The sequence below is a fragment of the Hyla sarda genome, chromosome 9 (genome assembly GCF_029499605.1).
Source record: "Hyla sarda isolate aHylSar1 chromosome 9, aHylSar1.hap1, whole genome shotgun sequence".
NCBI lineage: Eukaryota > Metazoa > Chordata > Amphibia > Anura > Hylidae > Hyla > Hyla sarda.
In genome coordinates, this window is record NC_079197.1 from 163,210,662 (window position 1) to 163,231,964 (window position 21,303).

The 21,303-nt window shown below is 47.8% G+C and overlaps 1 protein-coding gene and 1 long non-coding RNA gene across 2 annotated transcripts; one reads left to right on the top strand and one right to left on the bottom strand.

Moving 5' to 3' along the window:
* Positions 1-8,349: 8,349 nt before the first annotated feature.
* LOC130291865 (heat shock 70 kDa protein) lies at positions 8,350-11,000 on the bottom strand. Its single transcript, XM_056541275.1, has 2 exons — positions 10,664-11,000; positions 8,350-10,549 (listed from the first exon to the last, which is right to left on the bottom strand). The coding sequence occupies exon 2, from the start codon at positions 10,522-10,524 to the stop codon at positions 8,581-8,583; it is 1,944 nt and encodes a 647-aa protein (XP_056397250.1). The 5' UTR covers positions 10,525-10,549; positions 10,664-11,000; the 3' UTR covers positions 8,350-8,580.
* Positions 11,001-11,157: 157 nt separating this feature from the next.
* On the top strand, positions 11,158-14,421 carry LOC130291868 (uncharacterized). Its single transcript, XR_008848054.1, has 3 exons — positions 11,158-11,182; positions 13,836-14,020; positions 14,224-14,421. It is a non-coding gene; the product is annotated as an uncharacterized LOC130291868 (long non-coding RNA).
* Positions 14,422-21,303: the final 6,882 nt, after the last annotated feature.

Consider the following 21,303-nt stretch of genomic DNA (forward strand, 5'->3'; position numbering starts at 1 on the left):
TTCTCCCGAGTACGGCGATACCCCATATGTGGCCCTAAACTGTTGCCTTGAAATACGACAGGGCTGTTACGCCGAGCGCTCCGGGTCCCCGCTCCTCCCCGGAGCGCTCGCTACACTCTCGTTACTGCAGCGCCCCGGTCAGATCCACTGACCGGGTGCGCTGCGATACCGCCTCCAGCCGGGATGCGATTCGCGATGCGGGTGGCGCCCGCTCGCGATGCGCACCCCGGCTCCCGTACCTGACTCGCTCTCCGTCGGTCCTGTCCCGGCGCGCGCGGCCCCGCTCCCTAGGGCGCGCGCACGCCGGGTCTCTGCGATTTAAAGGGCCACTGCGCCGCTGATTGGCGCAGTGGTTCTAATTAGTGTGTTCACCTGTGCACTCCATATATATACCTCACTTCCCCTGCACTCCCTCGCCGGATCTTGTTGCCCTTGTGCCTAGTGAAAGCGTTCCCTTGTGTGTTCTAGCCTGTGTTCCAGACCTCCTGCCGTTGCCCCTGACTACGATCCTTGCTGCCTGCCCCGACCTTCTGCTACGTCCGACCTTGCTTCTGTCTACTCCCTTGTACCGCGCCTATCTTCAGCAGTCAGAGAGGTTGAGCCGTTGCTAGTGGATACGACCTGGTCACTACCGCCGCAGCAAGACCATCCCGCTTTGCGGCGGGCTCTGGTGAATACCAGTAGTGACTTAGAACCGGTCCACTAGCACGGTCCACGCCAATCCCTCTCTGGCACAGAGGATCCACCTCCTGCCAGCCGGCATCGTGACAGTAGATCCGGCCATGGATCCCGCTGAAGTACCTCTGCCAGATGTCGCTGACCTCACCACGGTGGTCGCCCAGCAGTCACAACAGATAGCGCAACAAGGCCACCATCTGTCTCAACTGACCGTGATGCTACAGCAGCTACTACCACAGCTTCAGCAATCATCTCCTCCGCCAGCTCCTGCACCTCCTCCGCAGCGAGTGGCCGCCTCAGGCTTACGACTATCCTTGCCGGATAAATTTGATGGGGACTCTAAGTTTTGCCGTGGCTTTCTTTCACAATGTTCCCTGCACTTGGAGATGATGTCGGACCAGTTTCCTACTGAAAGGTCTAAGGTGGCTTTCGTAGTCAGCCTTCTGTCTGGAAAAGCTCTGTCATGGGCCACACCGCTCTGGGACCGCAATGACCCCGTCACTGCCTCTGTACACTCCTTCTTCTCGGAAATTCGTAGTGTCTTTGAGGAACCTGCCCGAGCCTCCTCTGCTGAGACTGCCCTGCTGAACCTGGTCCAGGGTAATTCTTCCGTTGGCGAGTACGCCATACAATTCCGTACTCTTGCTTCTGAACTATCCTGGAATAATGAGGCCCTCTGCGCGACCTTTAAAAAAGGCCTATCCAGCAACATTAAAGATGTTCTGGCCGCACGAGAAATTCCTGCTAATCTACATGAACTCATTCATCTTGCCACTCGCATTGACATGCGTTTTTCCGAAAGGCGTCAGGAGCTCCGCCAGGATATGGACTTTGTTCGCACGAGGCGTTTTTTCTCCCCGGCTCCTCTCTCCTCTGGTCCTCTGCAATCCGTTCCTGTGCCTCCCGCCGTGGAGGCTATGCAAGTTGACCGGTCTCGCCTGACACCTCAAGAGAGGACACGACGCCGCATGGAGAATCTCTGCCTGTACTGTGCCGGTACCGAACACTTCCTGAAGGATTGTCCTATCCGTCCTCCCCGCCTGGAAAGACGCACGCAGACTCCGCACAAAAGTGAGACAGTCCTTGATGTCTACTCTGCTTCTCCACGTCTTACTGTGCCTGTGCGGATATCTGCATCTACCTTCTCCTTCTCTACTATGGCCTTCTTGGATTCCGGATCTGCAGGAAACTTTATTTTGGCCTCTCTCATCAACAGGTTCAACATCCCGGTAACCAGTCTCGCCAGGCCCCTCTACATCAATTGTGTTAATAATGAAAGATTGGACTGCACCATACGTTACCGCACGGAGCCCCTTCTAATGTGCATCGGACCTCATCAAGAAAAAATTGAGTTCTTGGTCCTCCCCAATTGCACTTCCGAAATTCTCCTTGGACTACCGTGGCTCCAACGCCATTCCCCAACCCTGGATTGGTCCACGGGGGAGATCAAGAGCTGGGGTATCTCTTGTTTCAAGGACTGCCTTAAACCGGTTCCCAGTACTCCCTGCCGTGACCCTGTGGTTCCCCCTGTAACCGGCCTCCCTAAGGCCTATATGGACTTTGCTGATGTGTTTTGCAAAAAACAAGCTGAGACTCTACCCCCTCACAGGCCTTATGACTGTCCTATTGACCTCCTCCCGGGCACTACTCCACCCCGGGGCAGAATTTATCCTCTGTCCGCCCCAGAGACTCTTGCTATGTCTGAGTACATCCAGGAAAATTTAGAAAAGGGGTTTATCCGCAAATCCTCCTCTCCTGCCGGAGCTGGATTTTTCTTTGTGTCCCTACGTCCTTGCATTGACTACCGCGGTCTTAATAAAATCACGGTAAAGAACCGCTACCCTCTACCTCTTATCTCAGAACTCTTTGATCGCCTCCAAGGTGCCCACATCTTTACCAAACTGGACTTAAGAGGTGCTTATAATCTCATCCGCCTCAGGGAGGGGGATGAATGGAAAACGGCATTTAACACTAGTGATGGACACTTTGAGTATCTGGTCATGCCCTTTGGCCTGTGCAACGCCCCTGCCGTCTTCCAAGACTTTGTTAATGAAATTTTTCGTGATCTCTTATATTCCTGTGTTGTTGTGTATCTGGACGATATTCTGATTTTTTCTGCCAACCTAGAAGAACACCGCCAGCATGTCCGCATGGTTCTTCAGAGACTTCGTGACAATCAACTTTATGCCAAAATGGAGAAATGTCTGTTTGAATGTCAATCTCTTCCTTTCCTAGGATACTTGGTCTCTGGCCAGGGACTACAAATGGATCCAGACAAACTCTCTGCCGTCTTAGATTGGCCACGCCCCTCCGGACTCCGTGCTATCCAACGTTTCTTGGGGTTCGCCAATTATTACAGACAATTTATTCCACATTTTTCCACCATTGTGGCTCCTATCGTGGCTTTAACCAAAAAGAATGCCAATCCTAAGTCCTGGCCTCCTCAAGCGGAAGACGCCTTTAAACGGCTCAAGTCGGCCTTTTCTTCTGCTCCCGTGCTCTCCAGACCTGACCCATCTAAACCCTTCCTATTGGAGGTTGATGCCTCCTCAGTAGGAGCTGGAGCGGTTCTTCTACAAAAAAATTCTTCCGGGCATGCTGTTACCTGTGGTTTTTTTTTCTAGGACCTTCTCTCTGGCGGAGAGGAACTACTCCATCGGGGATCGAGAGCTACTGGCCATTAAATTAGCACTTGAGGAATGGAGGCATCTGCTGGAGGGATCTAAATTTCCAGTTATTATTTACACCGATCACAAGAATCTCTCCTATCTCCAGTCTGCCCAACGGCTGAATCCTCGCCAGGCCCGGTGGTCTCTGTTCTTTGCCCGGTTTAATTTTGAAATTCACTTTCGCCCTGCCGATAAGAACATCAGGGCCGATGCTCTCTCTCGTTCTTCGGATGCCTCAGAAGTAGAGCTCTCTCCGCAACACATCATTCCTCCTGACTGCCTGATCTCCACTTCTCCAGCCTCCATCAGGCAAACTCCTCCAGGGAAGACCTTCGTCCCTCCACGCCAACGCCTCGGAATCCTCAAATGGGGTCACTCCTCCCATCTCGCAGGCCATGCGGGCATCAAGAAATCCGTGCAACTCATCTCTCGTTTCTATTGGTGGCCGACTCTGGAGACGGATGTTGTTGATTTTGTGCGGGCCTGCACTGTCTGTGCCCGGGACAAGACTCCTCGCCAGAAGCCTGCTGGTCTCCTTCACCCTCTGCCTGTCCCCGAACAGCCTTGGTCTCTGATTGGTATGGACTTTATTACTGACTTACCCCCATCCCGTGGCAACACTGTTGTTTGGGTGGTCGTTGATCGATTTTCCAAGATGGCACATTTTATTCCTCTTCCTGGTCTTCCTTCTGCGCCTCAGTTGGCAAAACAATTTTTTGTACACATTTTTCGTCTTCACGGGTTGCCCACGCAGATCGTCTCGGATAGAGGCGTCCAATTCGTGTCAAAATTCTGGAGGGCTCTCTGTAAACAACTCAAGATTAAATTAAATTTTTCTTCTGCTTATCATCCTCAATCCAATGGGCAAGTAGAAAGAATTAACCAGGTCCTGGGTGATTATTTACGGCATTTTGTTTCCTCCCGCCAGGATGACTGGGCAGATCTTCTACCATGGGCCGAATTCTCGTATAACTTCAGAGTCTCTGAATCTTCTTCCAAATCCCCATTTTTCGTGGTGTACGGCCGTCACCCTCTTCCCCCCCTCCCTACTCCCTTGCCCTCTGGTTTGCCCGCTGTGGATGAAATAACTCGTGATCTTTCCACCATATGGAAAGAGACCCAAAATTCTCTCTTACAGGCTTCATCACGCATGAAGAAGTTTGCTGATAAGAAAAGAAGAGCTCCCCCCATTTTTGCTCCCGGAGACAAGGTATGGCTCTTCGCTAAATATGTCCGCTTCCGTGTTCCCAGCTACAAATTGGGACCACGCTATCTTGGTCCTTTCAAAGTTTTGTGCCAGATTAATCCTGTCTCTTACAAACTTCTTCTTCCTCCTTCTCTTCGTATTCCTAATGCCTTTCATGTCTCTCTTCTTAAACCACTCATCCTCAACCGTTTCTCTCCTAAACTTATTTCTCCCACTCCTGTCTCCGGTTCTTCGGACGTCTTTCCTGTGAAGGAGATACTGGCCTCCAAAAAGGTCAGAGGGAAAACCTTTTTTTTGGTTGACTGGGAGGGCTGTGGTCCTGAAGAGAGATCCTGGGAACCTGAGGACAATATCCTGGATAAAAGTCTGGTCCTCAGGTTCTCAGGCTCAAAGAAGAGGGGGAGACCCAAGGGGGGGGGGTACTGTTACGCCGAGCGCTCCGGGTCCCCGCTCCTCCCCGGAGCGCTCGCTACACTCTCGTTACTGCAGCGCCCCGGTCAGATCCACTGACCGGGTGCGCTGCGATACCGCCTCCAGCCGGGATGCGATTCGCGATGCGGGTGGCGCCCGCTCGCGATGCGCACCCCGGCTCCCGTACCTGACTCGCTCTCCGTCGGTCCTGTCCCGGCGCGCGCGGCCCCGCTCCCTAGGGCGCGCGCGCGCCGGGTCTCTGCGATTTAAAGGGCCACTGCGCCGCTGATTGGCGCAGTGGTTCTAATTAGTGTGTTCACCTGTGCACTCCATATATATACCTCACTTCCCCTGCACTCCCTCGCCGGATCTTGTTGCCCTTGTGCCTAGTGAAAGCGTTCCCTTGTGTGTTCTAGCCTGTGTTCCAGACCTCCTGCCGTTGCCCCTGACTACGATCCTTGCTGCCTGCCCCAACCTTCTGCTACGTCCGACCTTGCTTCTGTCTACTCCCTTGTACCGCGCCTATCTTCAGCAGTCAGAGAGGTTGAGCCGTTGCTAGTGGATACGACCTGGTCACTACCGCCGCAGCAAGACCATCCCGCTTTGCGGCGGGCTCTGGTGAATACCAGTAGTGACTTAGAACCGGTCCACTAGCACGGTCCACGCCAATCCCTCTCTGGCACAGAGGATCCACCTCCTGCCAGCTGGCATCGTGACAAGGGCTCCAAAGTGAGAGCGCCATGCGCATTTGAGGCCTAAATTAGGGACTTGCATAGGGGTGGACATAGGGGTATTCTACGACAGTGATTCCCAAACAGGGTGCCTCCAGCTGTTGTAAAACTCCCAGCATGCCTAGACAGTCAGTGGCTATCTGGCAATACTGGGAGTAGTTGTTTTGCAACAGCTGGAGGCTCCGTTTTGGAAACAGTGGCGTACCAGACGTTTTTCATTTTTATTGGGGAGGGGGGCTGTGTAGGGGTATGTGTATATGTAGTGTTTTTTACTTTTTATTTTATTGTGTGTTAGTGTAGTGTAGTGTTTTTAGGGTACAATCGCACGGGTGGGGGTTCACAGTAGTTTCTCGCTGGCAGTTTGAGCTGCGGCAGAAAATTTGCCGCAGCTCAAACTTGCAGCCGTTTACTTACTGTAATCCTCCGCCCATGTGAGTGTACCCTGTACGTTCACATTGGGGGGGGGGGGGAACATCCAGCTGTTGCAAAACTACAACTCCCAGCATGTATGGTCTATCAGTGCATGCTGGGAGTTGTAGTTTTGCAACCGCTGGAGGCTCCGTTTTGGAAACAGTGGCGTACCAGACGTTTTTCATTTTTATTGGGGAGGGGAGGGGGGTTGTATAGGGGTATGTGTATACGTAGTGTTTTTTACTTTTTATTGTGTGTTAGTGTAGTGTTTTTAGGGTACAGTCGCACTGGCGGGGGGTTCACAGTAGTTTCTCGCTGGCAGTTTGAGCTGCGGCAGAAAATTTGACGCAGCTCAAACTTGCAGCCAGATACTTACTGTAATCCTACGCCCATGTGAGTGTACCCTGTACGTTCACATTGGGGGTGGGGGGGGAAGAAACATCCAGCGGTTGCAAAACTACAACTCCCAGCATGTACGGTCTATCAGTGCATGCTGGGAGTTGTAGTTATGCAACAGCTGGAGGCACAATGGTTGTGAAACACCGAGTTTGGTAACAAACTCAGTGTTTTGCAACCAGTGTGCCTTCAGCTGTTGCAAAAGCTACAACCCCCAGCATGTACGGACAGCGGAAGGGCATGCTGGGTCTTGTAGTTATGCAACAGCTGGAGGCATACTACTTTGGCTGGGGATGCTGGGGACTGTAGTTATGCAACAGCTGGAGACACACTGGTTTGCTACATAAATCAGTGTGCCTTCAGCTGTTGCAAAACTACAACTCCCAGCAGTCACCGACAGCCAACGGGCATGCTGGGAGTTGTAGTTATGCAACCAGCAGATGCACTACTACAACTCCCAGCATGCACTTTAGCTGTTTGTGCAAGCTGGGAGTTGTAGTTACACAACAGCTGAAGGTACACTTTTCCATAGAAAAATGTGCCTCCAGCTGTTGCAAAACTACAAGTCCCAGCATGCCCATAAGGGCATGCTGGGAGTTGTGGTGGTCTGCCTCCTGCTGTTGCATAACTACAGCTCCCAGCATGCCCTTTTGGCATGCTGGGAGCTGTTGCTAACTGTCACTCACCTCCAACGATCCAGCCGCATCACATCAGTCCCTCGTCGTCGCCGCGGCCGTCGCTCCTGGGGCCCCGATCCCAACATTGACACCGGGGATCGGGGTCCCCAGCACCTGGGGTGCACGTCCCGCACCCGCTCACGTCCTCCGGAAGAGGGGCTGAGCGGGTTGCGGGAGTGACACCCGCAGCAGGCGCCCTGATTGGTCGGCCGGGAAACCGGCCGACGAATCAGGGCGATCGTGAGGTGGCACCAGTGCCACCTCACCCCTGCAGGCTCTGACTGTTAGGGGCCGTCAGCGACGGCCCCGAACAGCCTGTAATTCCGGGTCACTGGTGACCCGATTGACCCGGAATCTGCCGCAGATCGCTGGACTGAATTGTCCAGCGATCTGCGGCCATCGCCGACATGGGGGGGCATAATGACCCCCCCTGGGCGATATGCCCCGATGCCTGCTGAACGATTTCAGCAGGCATCGGGCACCGGCTTCCCTCCAGCTAGCGGCGGGGGGCCGGGATTTGACAGGACGTACTCAAACGTCCTGAGTCCTGAAGGGGTTAAGAGAGCAGAGACACTGACCACTAATTATTTTTGTGTCTTGTTGCCCCTATCTCCCCCTTCGGCTATGTTCACACGGCAGAATATCCAAGCGGAATTCTGCTTGGAAATTCTGCTGCAGCAGAGTCCCATTCGCTTCAATGGGATTGTGATGCACTGTGCACACAGAAAAATTTCTGTGGCAAATGTTTCTGCTGCAGAAATCCTGATTCTGGTGTCTGCAGAAAAAATAGACTTGTCTATTCTTTCTGTGGGATCTACTCGGAAATGCATTGTTATCTAGGGAGACTGTGCATTTTCTATGGTCCTAGTGCCGCTGTCTGTGCAATGTCCGACCGGAGATTTTCCAGGCAGACACTTATTTCACTGTGTGTACATAGTCAGCAGCTTATGAACAAGTTGCATAAGAATCTTTTTTTCCCTAATGTTTACCATGTGACAGGTATACTATAGAGATTTTACACTCAATGCATGGAATATACCTGATAACAGAACAATATAAATGTCATTTCCCAATTATATCACACGTGTGATATGTCACTGATGTACAAATAAAACACCAACTACAAAATGTGTTACAATAGACATTTATTAAGCACAAAATAAATATATACAGTAACAAGTATTTTATTAAATGTATTCAAACACAAGATGTAGCAATACTGTAACCAGCAGTATAGATATAAACATCTTCATTTATAAATTGCTGAAAATTTACAATTACTCTATAGAAAGTCTTAATGTAAAAAGTTAATATTAGGCATTGAGGTATGAACACTGAAAGTGAATCCAGTCCGTAATAAACATCATAACATTGAGTCCATGTCCATTTTATAAGAGTCCTTAATCCACCTCCTCAATGGTGGGCCCAGAGCTGCCACCTTGTCTGGCCTGTGCACCACAGCTAGCACCGGGCATACCTCCTGGCATTCCCCCTGGCATACCTCCCTGGTACAGCTTGGTGATGATGGGTTGGCACACCTTCTCCAGCTCCTTCTGCTTATGGGTATACTCTTCTTTCTCAGCCAGTTGGTTGCTCTCCAGCCAGGTGATGGTTTCCTTACACTTGTCGGAGATGATCCTCTTGTCTTCATCACTAACCTTCCCCTTCATGTTCTCGTCTTCCACCATACTCTTAATGCTGAAGGCATAGGACTCCAGGGCGTTTTTGGCAGCAACTTTCTCTCTCTGTGCATCATCATCTGCTTTGTACTTCTCAGCATCTTGCACCATCTTCTCGATCTCCTCTTTGCTCAGTCGGCCTTTGTCATTGGTTATTGTGATCTTGTTCTGTTTGCCTGAGCTCTTGTCCACAGCAGACACATTGAGGATACCATTGGCATCTATATCAAAGGTCACCTCAATTTGGGGAACACCTCGGGGAGCAGGGGGGATTCCACTCAGGTCAAATTTGCCCAACAGATTATTGTCCTTGGTCATGGCTCTCTCACCCTCATACACCTGAATGAGGACACCTGGCTGGTTGTCGGAGTATGTGCTGAATACTTGGGTCTGTTTGGTGGGGATGGTGGTGTTACGTTTGATAAGAACAGTCATGACACCTCCAGCTGTCTCCAGACCCAAAGACAAAGGAGCCACATCTAGTAGAAGAAGGTCCTGCACATTCTCAGACTTGTCTCCCATGAGGATGGCAGCCTGGACTGCAGCCCCAAAGGCCACAGCTTCATCTGGATTGATGCTCTTGTTCAGTTCTCGGCCATTGAAGAAGTCCTGCAGCAGCTTCTGCACCTTGGGGATACGTGTGGAGCCCCCCACTAGGACAATTTCATGGATCTGTGACTTGTCTAGCTTGGCATCTCGCAGGGCTTTCTCCACAGGCTCCAGGGTACCACGGAAGAGGTCAGAACACAGCTCCTCAAAGCGGGCTCTAGTGATGGAGGTGTAGAAGTCAATGCCCTCATACAAGGAGTCGATCTCGATGCTTGCCTGGGTGCTGGAGGACAGGGTGCGCTTGGCTCTCTCACAGGCTGTCCTCAGTCTCCTCAGGGCCCGCTTGTTTTGGGTAATGTCCTTCTTATGTTTGCGTTTGAATTCTTCCACAAAGTGGTTAACCATTCTGTTATCAAAGTCCTCTCCACCCAGATGAGTGTCACCCGCTGTGGCCTTTACCTCAAAGATGCCATCATCGATGGTGAGGATGGAGACATCAAAGGTGCCACCTCCCAGGTCGAAGATGAGGACGTTGCGCTCCCCGCGGGATCCCTTGTCCAGGCCATATGCGATGGCGGCTGCTGTAGGCTCATTGATGATCCTCAGCACGTTGAGTCCAGCGATGACCCCGGCGTCTTTGGTGGCCTGTCGCTGGGAGTCGTTGAAGTAGGCTGGCACAGTGATGACGGCATTGGTGACGGGATGGCCCAGGTAAGCCTCTGCGGTCTCCTTCATCTTCAGCAGCACCATAGAGGAGATCTCCTCAGGGGAGAAAGTCTTCTGCTCTCCTTTATACTCCACCTTCACCTTGGGCTTTCCCCCATCGCTCACCACCTGGAATGGCCAGTGCTTCATGTCACTCTGCACAACGGGGTCATCAAACTTCCTGCCAATCAGCCTCTTGGCATCAAAGACGGTGTTCTGGGGGTTGAGGGCCACCTGGTTCTTGGCGGCGTCTCCGATCAGTCTCTCGGTGTCGGTGAAGGCCACGTAGCTGGGGGTGGTGCGGTTTCCCTGGTCGTTAGCGATGATCTCCACCTTGCCGTGCTGGAAGACCCCCACACAGGAGTAGGTGGTGCCCAGGTCAATGCCAATGGCCACTCCTTTAGATGCCATCTTCTCTCAGGATGAGTGAGCTGGAAGTGATCGGGAATGAGTGCAGTGATCGGGAATGAGTGCAGTGATCGGGAAGGAGTGCAGTGATCGGGAATGAGTGCAGTGATCGGGAATGAGTGCAGTGATCGGGAATGAGTGCAGTGATCGGGAATGAGTGCAGTGATCGGGAATGAGTGCAGTGATCGGCTTCTCAGTGATCGGCTCAGCCGTGTGGAGCTTCTCCTGAAGTTGCTCTTTGTAGCTCGTGTGTCAGATAGCGAGTGTTATCAGTGACTGCTCCTCCGCACTGCACGGTCTCTATATATCTGTGTACAGTGCAGACACCTCACCGGCCTCCTAACCAATCACAGCGCCCTCCTCACCACGCTCCCTGCATCGCCTAGCAACATCCCGAACATTCCCGAGTGTTCCCTGCAGAACCAGCCAATCACTGACGAGCATTACACCTAGAGGGCGGGAATATTCGCGAGTGTCCTAGCGAGCCGTCAGATTCCTCCAATCAGCGGCGGCGGCTGTCAGTGACGTCACGGGTGTGAGAGAAATTTCGGGACTATTCCAGGCGGAGCTGTCAGTCAGAGAACTGCTCAGCCAATTAGCGCGGGATAGGGGCGGGGCGTGTGAGAGAGTTCGGGAAGAGTCTAGAAGATGCGGCGCGAGTGTAAGTAATAGAAGGTGATGGAGATCTTCATCCTCCCGTCTCCTCCATTGTGTGTATTGTCGCTGCTGGATGATGTTATGTGCACATTATGCGGTATATCCCCTACCTCCTGGGCTGGAGAGTGTATTACAGAAGCTGTGAGACTACACCTGCCAGGAGGAGTTATAGAGGGAGCTGTATTATAGCGTCTGGTTACAGCCCTCCTATAGAGTGTGAATGTATAGATCTGATTGTGACAGGATGTGGACTACAAGTCTCAGCATGTCCCCTCAGTATAGTCATTATTGGGTCAGTACTGTACAGCAGTGAGTGCAGGGATAGTGGTTTGGGGTCTGACACTGAACCTCAATAGGGTTGTGTCCCCTTGGGCCCCTCATTGGTGCCGAACTCCAGGTATTTACCCCCCTGGTCCCTCCCTGCTTGGTCCTGCACAATCTCCTCCACAGGCCCAGGCTGCTGCTGCTGGGGTCACCACAGGGGGCAGCACCACAGCTTCCTGGCAGCCCCTTATCTTCTGCTCTCTATTTATCTTTTGTCTTTTTTATCTTATCTTTTTCTCTCTGGATACTTGTTTATTCAAAGAAAAAAAGATACAGAATAAAATAAATAAAAACAAAGTGAAACTGATATTAATATGTGGGAACAACAAGTTTCGCGGGGTAACCCCCGCTTCATCAGGCTGGCGAAACGCGTTGCTCCCACATATTAATATCAGTTTCAGGCTGGGTTCACATCACATTTTTCCCCATACGGGAGCGCAGACGGCAGGAGAGAGCTAAAAACCTGCGCTCCCGTATCCTGCTGTATGCGGTCTCGTATATAATTCATATCAATGATCCAACCGGAGTCGGCTCAATTTTCCCCGTATGCGGTTTTCTGCCGTACCTAAAACCATAGTCAACCACGGTTTTAGGTCTAGGTCCGGTAGAAAACAGTATGCGGGGAAAGATGAGCTGACCGGTTCACTCCGGTCGGCTCATTGAAATGAATTACATACGGGACCGCATACAGCAGGATACGGGAGCGCAGGTTTTTAGCTCTCCCCTGCCGTATGCGCTCCCGTATGGGGAAAAACGTGATGGGAACCCAGCCTCACTTTGTTTTTATTTCTTTTATTCTGTATCATTTTTTTTATTTGAATAAACAAATATCCAGAGAAAATATAGGACACTTGTTACTTTCCTGCACATCCTCAAGGCGTCACGGATATCATCCATAGTTTTGTCTCCTGGAAACTGCTGGAGCAGCCTCCTCCGGGACCACTCTTTCCCCTATCCTGTGGATAGGTAATAATATGTATTTTATTGGACCACCCCTTTAATCTGTTCTTTGACCTTTCTTTCATTCAGTTAGCTTGTGGTTTGACCGTTGCCACACAGATGTTCTAATGCTAATCACTTCTTTTGAAGTCTTAATTGGGATTAGAACCCACATCATAAAAATAAAGTCTATGCTGAGGTCTTCCATTCACAACCCGACCAGACCTGCTGGTGCTTAGCATATGTGTATTGCCAGCAGCTATAGCTCTGGTCCCACAGGCTATAATAGTGTTAATGCTGACATTTTCCTGTATGTGAAAGATATATAAATGCCAAAATACAGCTATTTTTTGGGCCATATTGTGGGATGTAAATGGCCCTAAATATGTCCCATTGACGAACAGAAGCTTTTGCTACAACTCAAAAACTACTAAAAACACAGCCACAAATAGTGAAACAAAGGGCCAGAAGGGTGAAAAAGGCTTAAAATATGTATGTTCTTTCAGTGGGGCACCTCCTGGTCAGATATTGTTAAGGCTGCATTCACACCACGTTTTTGCAATACAGTTCCCATATCAGGTTTTTGATGAAAAACAGATTCCTCAAAACTGGACTAAACTGTATCAAAACGTGTGTACAAATTTTAACCCGTATACGATTTGAAAAATGATGTCCGGTTGCATCCATTTTTTAAGAAAAAACGTATACGTTTTTAACTTTTCACTCCATTATAAATAAAGTTTTACTTGTTTGATTGAAATTCCAAGAAAAAAAACTGTGCAAAGTCAAACACTGTATGGTGCAAACCGGATGGAACCGTACGCACATACGGTTCTGTACAGTTCCCATTGACTCTTATGTTAAAAAAAAGTATACGGTTTAATACGGTTTTTCACCCGGACCAAAAACCGTGGTAGGCTATGGTTTTGGGTATGGGGGAAAAAACATAGAAAACCGTACAAGACGCAAAACGGATGCATCGTTTGGCTTACGGTTTTCAATATGGTTCCATTCGGTTTTCACATTGAAAAAGTATATGGGAACTGTATTGCAAAAATGGTGTGAATTCACCCTAACTCGATGACGTTTTGCCCAGTTGACAGAGTTTAAGAGGAGGCACAAAATTAGACTGTTGTTGGGATCAGTGGTTACATGGAGGCACATACACACAGCGAACAGGCTGCTGACGTCCCAGATTGACCATCAGTAGGGACGATTGTTTGATTCACACACAAGCTCCCACAATTTCCTTGTGCACCATCTAGACAGACCCCTGTGTCTGCCTAAAACACAAATTTGTTTGCCATTAACAACCAACCACTGTCGCTTTGTTTGTGGTGGTGACACGAACGAGAAACCTAGACTGTTATGGACTGGAACTGTATTGTCTTTAGCAATTGTTTGGGATCAGACGTTGGTCGAGTTCCAGTATGGAAACCTCGTGGAGAGCACTTCAGTCCTGCCTTTTCTGTGGAGCGACACACGGCCCCAACCGCTGGTGTGATTACCTGATCAGCCATCTCATTCAGGGTGCTATCGCTTACAACATATTTCAGGGTCATAACAACCACTTCATCAGGTACACCATTATGTTACACATATATGTGATATTATATACAGAAAAGGTCTTTAAAAAAAAAACATTTGACGTGTTCTTTATACATATATACAATTTTACACAACTTGAGTATCTAGTTGAAATGTTCTTGTCCCTTTATGTGTGATTTACTTGTTTTTGAGATTCTAATCTCTTATTTTTTTTTTATCTCCTTTTACTTTCAGAGACGGAGCTTGGACTGAACCTCAACATGTATATATGTTTAGATTGAGGGAAGATATAGTTGTGCTCCGCACTGCTGGTGTAGAGTAACAAAACCCCCTCTTGTACCGTACTCGGGCCAGTCCTCTGGCACGATTCATTACTGGACTCCAGGTGGTGCTATCCTGAGTGCACATAACGCAGTGTGAATATGTCCAAGAAGAAAAAAGATGCACTCACCACATCTCGTAGAATATAATTTCTGTTTATTGCAGTGTAGAAATGGCAAGACCCTCGCAGCCAGTGGTAGGAGTAGGTGCAGGACGCTGCAGCATCCTGCACCTACTCCTATCACTGGCTGCAAGGGTCTTGCCGTTTCTACACTGCAATAAACAGAAATGATCTTCTACGAGACGTGGTGAGTGCATCTTTTTTTCTTCTTGGACATATGTATATATGTTTGTTCATCTTCAAGGAGCTTTTGTCTGTGGATACAAGTCTAGCCCTAAACTGTTGGTTACTGTTCTGATTGTCATGAATTATATACATTATAAGGGAGATTTATCAAAACCTGTCCAGATGAAAAGTTGCTGAGTTTCCCATAGCAACCAGATTGCTTCTTTCATTTTTGAAAAAGGCCTCTGAAAAATATAAGAAGCGATCTGATTGGTTGTTATGGGCAGCTCAGCTACTTTTCCTCTGGACAGGGTTTGATTGTGGGTTCTCAAATTATGGTTTCATAGCTTGTTTGGAGACTTTGTGGCACTACCACTTAGGGTGTTTTATTAACACCTGCCCCAATTTGCTAGTCTCCCTCAGTGGCCAAAATAGTGCCTCATGCACGCTGTGTGATTCTTTTAGGGGTGCATAGTATATGTACCCTGATAGAGATGGGACTTTCACATTGTAGTTTCTGCACACTGCGTCCACGTCGTCTGCCCCACCTCCAGCGTACTTTTTTTATATGATACATACCTGCACGTTAATAACCAATTTTGGGGATGTGCACATGATATTTATACTGAAATTGATACACATATACTTTATACACAAAATTTGTAAACATTAATGGATTGATATTTCTTTAGATAGATAGAGATACCACTGAATGGTCACTGAGAAAGGCTACAATTAGGCAGCTGAAACATTGGTAATTTTTATATAAAGTTGGAATAAACCACTATAAGGAAGTGCTGCTGTAATTATTCTTGCTATAACAATTTTCAACATGATTTATAGCATTTGGATTTAATTATAGTTTTTTTCGCCTAGGATCTTTAATTATTTTTTCATTCATTAGCGATTTAACTTTTTGTATGAAACCTTTTATAGTGTATGATGATATTTTATTGTTATGTTTGTATATTTTGCTATATTATTGTTGACTCTCCTGCAATATGTTATTAGTGACACCTCCCAGTGACACGTTTATCTGTAACTTTTTTTCTTTGTATAAACTATTTGTGTATCAATTCCTGATGAATGGTATGAAGCAACCCCAAAACGTGTTGTGAGCTATTACACCCTGAAAAAATAAAGAGTTACTCATACTGTTATGTTAAAGGGAGAATTAAGGGGCACAGGGGTTGTGCAAGAGGACTGACGAAATTACACACAGGGGGGTATCAGCCACGTTTGTAATGCTAATGCTGGTATTATGTTGTGCTTCGTAGGATGCATGACACGATACGTGCAATTGGCGGTACAGCAAAGAGTATGTCTCCGACATGAAAAGTTTGGAAAGTTCTGATCCTGAGCCTCATTAGCATATTAGACGGCTGAACCATTAAGACACCGACAACTAGTGAACAGTGGTGGAGAAAATAAAATGCTCCCATATCAGTGGAGTGGTGGCTGCACATGGAGGATGACAGCTGACAGTTTTTGAAAAGACAACTTGTCCTCTTTAAAGTAAAACTCAATATCAGCTCATTGCCAGGACCTGAGCTAGCTGGATAGAAGACATCAAATATGGCTGCCAAGGTTATCAGCCCGGAACCCTCTCCCTGCAAATAGCTGAGGGAAGCAGGAGTCATTGGGTGCAGGGGAGATATAGTTATCAACAATTCAGATGCTGTCCATATACCCTAATAGGAAGTTTACAAAAAAGAAGGTTACAGCAGCACTCTTGGTCAAAAAAATTGAGGCTCTTAGCGCACTTTTTGATCAAAACGTGTCCCCCATCCACCAGGCGGAGGTGGCCTCACTTCGGATGGAACCCTAACATGCTTAATCCGCTCACCTCTGTTGGACATATGGCCTTTGACTGGGTGACATACAGGATCCACTATCAATTTAAAAAACCTCCTGTAAACAGGGGAGGGTGCACAGCTAGAGGGGGTTCTACCCCCCTAACTTGCATAGCAAAAACCAAACTAAGAGCCTCCATTTTTTTTTTACCAAGAGTGCTGCTGCAACCTTCTTTTTTTGTAAGCTTTATATTTGCCACAGCAACGTGCACCCATGTATTAGGTAGTTGTGCTGGCTATTTTTCTTTTTTTGTTTTGTTACTATGCAACTTAGGGGGAGCGGCACCCTCTTTAGCCGTGTACCCCACCCTTTTCACAGGAGGTTTCTTAAATTGATGTGGATCCTGCATGTCACCCAGTCAGAGGCCATATGCCCAGCAGAGGTGAGTAGAATAAGTGTGTTAGGGTCCTATCCGAAGTGAGGCCGCCTCCACGAGGAGTATGGGGGACACGTTTTGGTCAAAAAGTGCACTAAGAGCCTCAATTTTTTTAACCAAGAGTGCTGCTGCAACCTTCTTTTTTTGTACCCTAATAGGATATATGGACTGAGGTATCTCCATGGAACAATCAAATTAAAGCTGCCTGAACATGTAGTGGTTGCAACACAAATTGTGTGCGATTTACAGTGAATTTTTGTGGTTTGCAGTTTTTACCATTTCAGTACAACATCAAAGATTTAGATAAGAACAAAAGACAAAAATACTGCACCTGTACACGAATCACGGCCAAAATCAGACCACAGAAACTCCAGAAATTTGCAGTTGTCTGCCTGCATGCACGTATGGTATATGTAAATACGGTAAAAACATAATAGGAATGAAATTAATAGATCACACTAGGGCTGCAATAATTAATCCATTACCTATTAAAATCAATAATGGAAATCGTTGTCAATAATTTCCATTATTGAGTCGTCAGTAATTAGGGGCATGACCTATCAACCAAGAGACGCTGCTGGCCTGCAGCATCTGCGGCCTGGAGTGCAGTATGGAAGCCGGCACCAGTATCTTCAGTGAGCGCCACCTCCTGTCTTAAGAAACCTTCACATCTGACACCTGCCAGAAGCTTCATTCTCCATCCTCCCTGCAGTGTCCTGGTGCAGGGAGGGCAGCGAGGTCTGTGAACTGCTTCTTCCCCCCTGCAGTGAGGATCCAGCTCATAGCTTAACCCATCAGGTGCTGTCCCCTCTCTTTCTCCCCTGTAAACCCTTTAGTTGCTGTCCCCTATTTCTCCCCCCTCGTTCTCCCTTTTAACCCTTCAGGTGCTGTCCCAACTCTTTTCCCCAGTTCAAGGGGTACTCCGGTGAAAACCTTTTTTCTTTTAACCCCTTCAGGACGGAGCCCATTTTGGCCTTAAGGACCGGAGCGTTTTTTGCACATCTGACCACTGTCACTTTAAACATTAATAACTCTGGAATGCTTTTAGTTATCATTCTGATTCCGAGATTGTTTTTTCGTGACATATTCTACTTTAACATAGTGGTAAATTTTTGTCGATACTTGCATCCTTTCTTGGTGAAAAATCCGTAAATTTGATGAAAAATTTGAAAATTTTGCATTTTTCTAACTTTGAAGCTTTCTGCTTGAAAGGAAAATGTATATTACGAATACATTTTTTTTTGGTTCACATATACAATATGTCTACTTTATGTTTGCATCATAAAATTGACAAGTTTTTACTTTTGAAAGACACCAGAGGGCTTCAACGGTCAGCAGCAATTTTCCGATTTTTCACAAAATTTTCAAACTCAGTATTTTTCAGGGACCAGTTCAGGTTTGAAGTGAATTTGAAGGGTCTTCATATTAGAAATACCCCATAAATGACCCCATTATAAAAACTGCACCCCCCAAAGTATTCAAAATGACATTCAGTAAGTGTTTTAACCCTTTAGGTGTTTCACACGAATAGCAGCAAAGTGAAGGAGAAAATTCACAATCTTCATTTTTTACACTCGCATGTTCTTGTAGACCCAATTTTTGAATTTTTACAAGGGGTAAAAGGACAAAATTTTTACTTGTATTTAAAACCCAATTTCTCTCGAGTAAGCACATACCTCATATGTCTATGTAAAGTGTTCGGCGGGCGCAGTAGAGGGCTCAGAAGCGAAGGAGCGACAAGGGGATTTTGGAGAGTACGTTTTTCTGAAATGGTTTTTGGGGGGCATGTTGCATTTAGGAAGCCCTTATGGTGCCAGAACAGCAAAAAAAAAACAGATGGCATACCATTTTGGAAACTAGACCCCTCGGGGAATGTAACATGGGATAAAGTGAACCTTAATACCCCACAGGTGTTTCACGACTTTTGCAAATGTAAAAAAATATATATATATTTTTACCTAAAATGCTTGTTTTCCCAAAAAAAAAATTATTTTTAAAAAGGGTAATAGCAGAAAATAGCCCTAAAAATTTGAAGCCCAATTTCTCCTGATTCAGAAAACACCCCATATGGGGGTGAAAAGTGCTCTGCTGGTGCACTACAGGTCTCAGAAGAGAAGGAGTCACATTTGGCTTTTTGAAAGCAAATTTTTCTCTGGGGGCATGCCGCACTTAGGAAGCCCTTATGGTGCCAGGACAGCAAAAAAAAAACCACATGGCATACCATTTTGGAAACTAGACCCCTCGGGGAATGTAACAAGGGGTTAAGTGAACCTTTATACCCCACAGGTGTTTCACGACTTTTGCATATGTTTTTTAATAATTGATTTTTTTTATTTATTTTCACTCAACAGAAATACATAATATGCAACAATCACAATTATGGTCATTGTATATCCCCGTTGTACCAACCCCCCTCCCCCCCCCCCACCCACCGAAGCCAGAAAAAAAAAAAAAAAATGATACATATATATATATATATATATATACATATATAAAATGTTTCCTTTTATATAATTATCATACCTTATCCTCTCCCTCCTTCCCCTCGTACTGTACTACTCTTCCAGCAATCCTGACCAGATTTGAGAAAATAGATCACTACTTCCTCTCTTATTATATATTGCCTTATCCCATAATATAACTCTTTCCATTTTAGTTTTATACTCTGCAAGAGTCGGCGGCCTAGCCTCTTTCCAATTTTTTGCAATCAACAACCTAGCGTTGAAAAGTAGCCGACTTACCGCTATTTGAGTGTTTTGATCAAGACCAAGGTCTTCAACATACCCAAGGACACAAGACAAAGATCGGCTTTTGCATATGTAAAAAAATAAAAATTTGTTTTACCTAAAATGCTTGTTTTCCCAAAAATTTTACATTTTTAAAAAGGGTAAAAGCAGAAAATACCCCCCAAAATTTGTAACACAATTTCTCCCGAGTACGGCGATACCCCATATGTGATCCTAAACTGTTGCCTTGAAATACGACAGGGCTCCAAAGTGAGAGCGCCATGCGCATTTGAGGCCTAAATTAGGGACTTGCATAGGGGTGGACATAGGGGTATTCTACGCCAGTGATTCCCAAACAGGGTGCCTCCAGCTGTTGCAAAACTCCCAGCATGCCTGGACAGTCAACGGCTGTCCGACAATACTGGGAGTTGTTTTGTAACAGCTGGAGGCTCTGTTCTGGAAACAGTGGCGTACCAGACGTTTTTCATTTTTATTGGGGAGTGGAGGGGGGTTGTATAGGGGTATGTGTATATGTAGTGTTTTTAACTTTTTATTTTATTTTTTGTGGTAGTGTAGTGTAGTGTTTTTAGGGTACAGTCGCACGGGCGGGGGTTCACAGTAGTTTCTCGCTGGCAGTTTGAGCTGCAGCAGAAAGTTTGCGGCAGCTCAAACTTGCAGCCAGATACTTACTGTAATCCTCCGCCCATGTGAGTGTACCCTGTACGTTCACATTGGGGGGGGGGGACATCCAGCTGTTGCATAACTACAACTCCCAGCATGCCCGTTGGCTGTCGGTGACTGCTGAGAGTTGTAGTTTTGCAACAACTGTAGGCACACTGGTTATGTATCACTGAGTTTGTGACCTAACTCAGTGTTTCACAACCAGTGTGCCTCCAGCTGTTGCAAAACTACAACTCCCAGCATGTACGGTGCATGGTGTACGGTGACTGCTGAGAGTTGTAGTTTGCAACAGCTGGAGGCACACCGGACGGGAAACACTGAGTTAGGTAAAAAAAAACTCTGAGTTTCACAACCAGTGTGCCTTCAGCTGTTGCAAAACTACAACTCTCAGCAGTCACCGACAGCCAACGGGCATGCTGGGAGTTGTAGTTATGATACCAGCAGATGCACCACTGCAACTCCCAGCATGCACTTTAGCTGTTTGTGCAAGCTGGGAGTTGTAGTTATACAACAGCTGAAGGTACACTTTTCCATAGAAAAAATGTGCCTCCAGCTGTTGCAAAACCATAAGTCCCAGCATGCCCATAAGGGCATGCTGGGAGTTGTGGTGGTCTGCCTCCTGCTGTTGCATAACTACAGCTCCCAGCATGCCCTTTTTGCATGCTGGGAGCTGTTGCTAAGCAACAGCAGGAGGCTGTCACTCACCTCCAAAGATCCAGCCGCATGAGGTCAGTCCCGCCGCCGCCCCTGGGGCCCCGATCCCAACATTGACGCCGGGGATCGGGGTCCCCAGCACCCGGGGTGCACGTCCCGCACCCGCTCACGTCATCCGGAAGAGGGGCGGAGCGGGTGCGGGAGTGACACCCGTAGCAGGCGCCCTGATTGGTCGGCCGGTAATCCGGCCGACGAATCAGGGCGATCATGAGGTGGCACCAGTGCCACCTCACCCCTGCAAGCTCTGGCTGTTCGGGGCCGTCAGAGACGGCCCCGAACAGCCAGTAATTCCGGGTCACTGGAGACCCGATTGACCCGGAATCGCCGCAGATCGCTGGACATGGGGGGGCATAATG

Bases quoted from the DNA above. Each gene is read 5' to 3' on its own strand.
- LOC130291865 (XM_056541275.1), bottom strand. From the start codon at position 10,524: ATGGCATCTAAAGGAGTGGCCATTGGCATTGACCTGGGCACCACCTAC.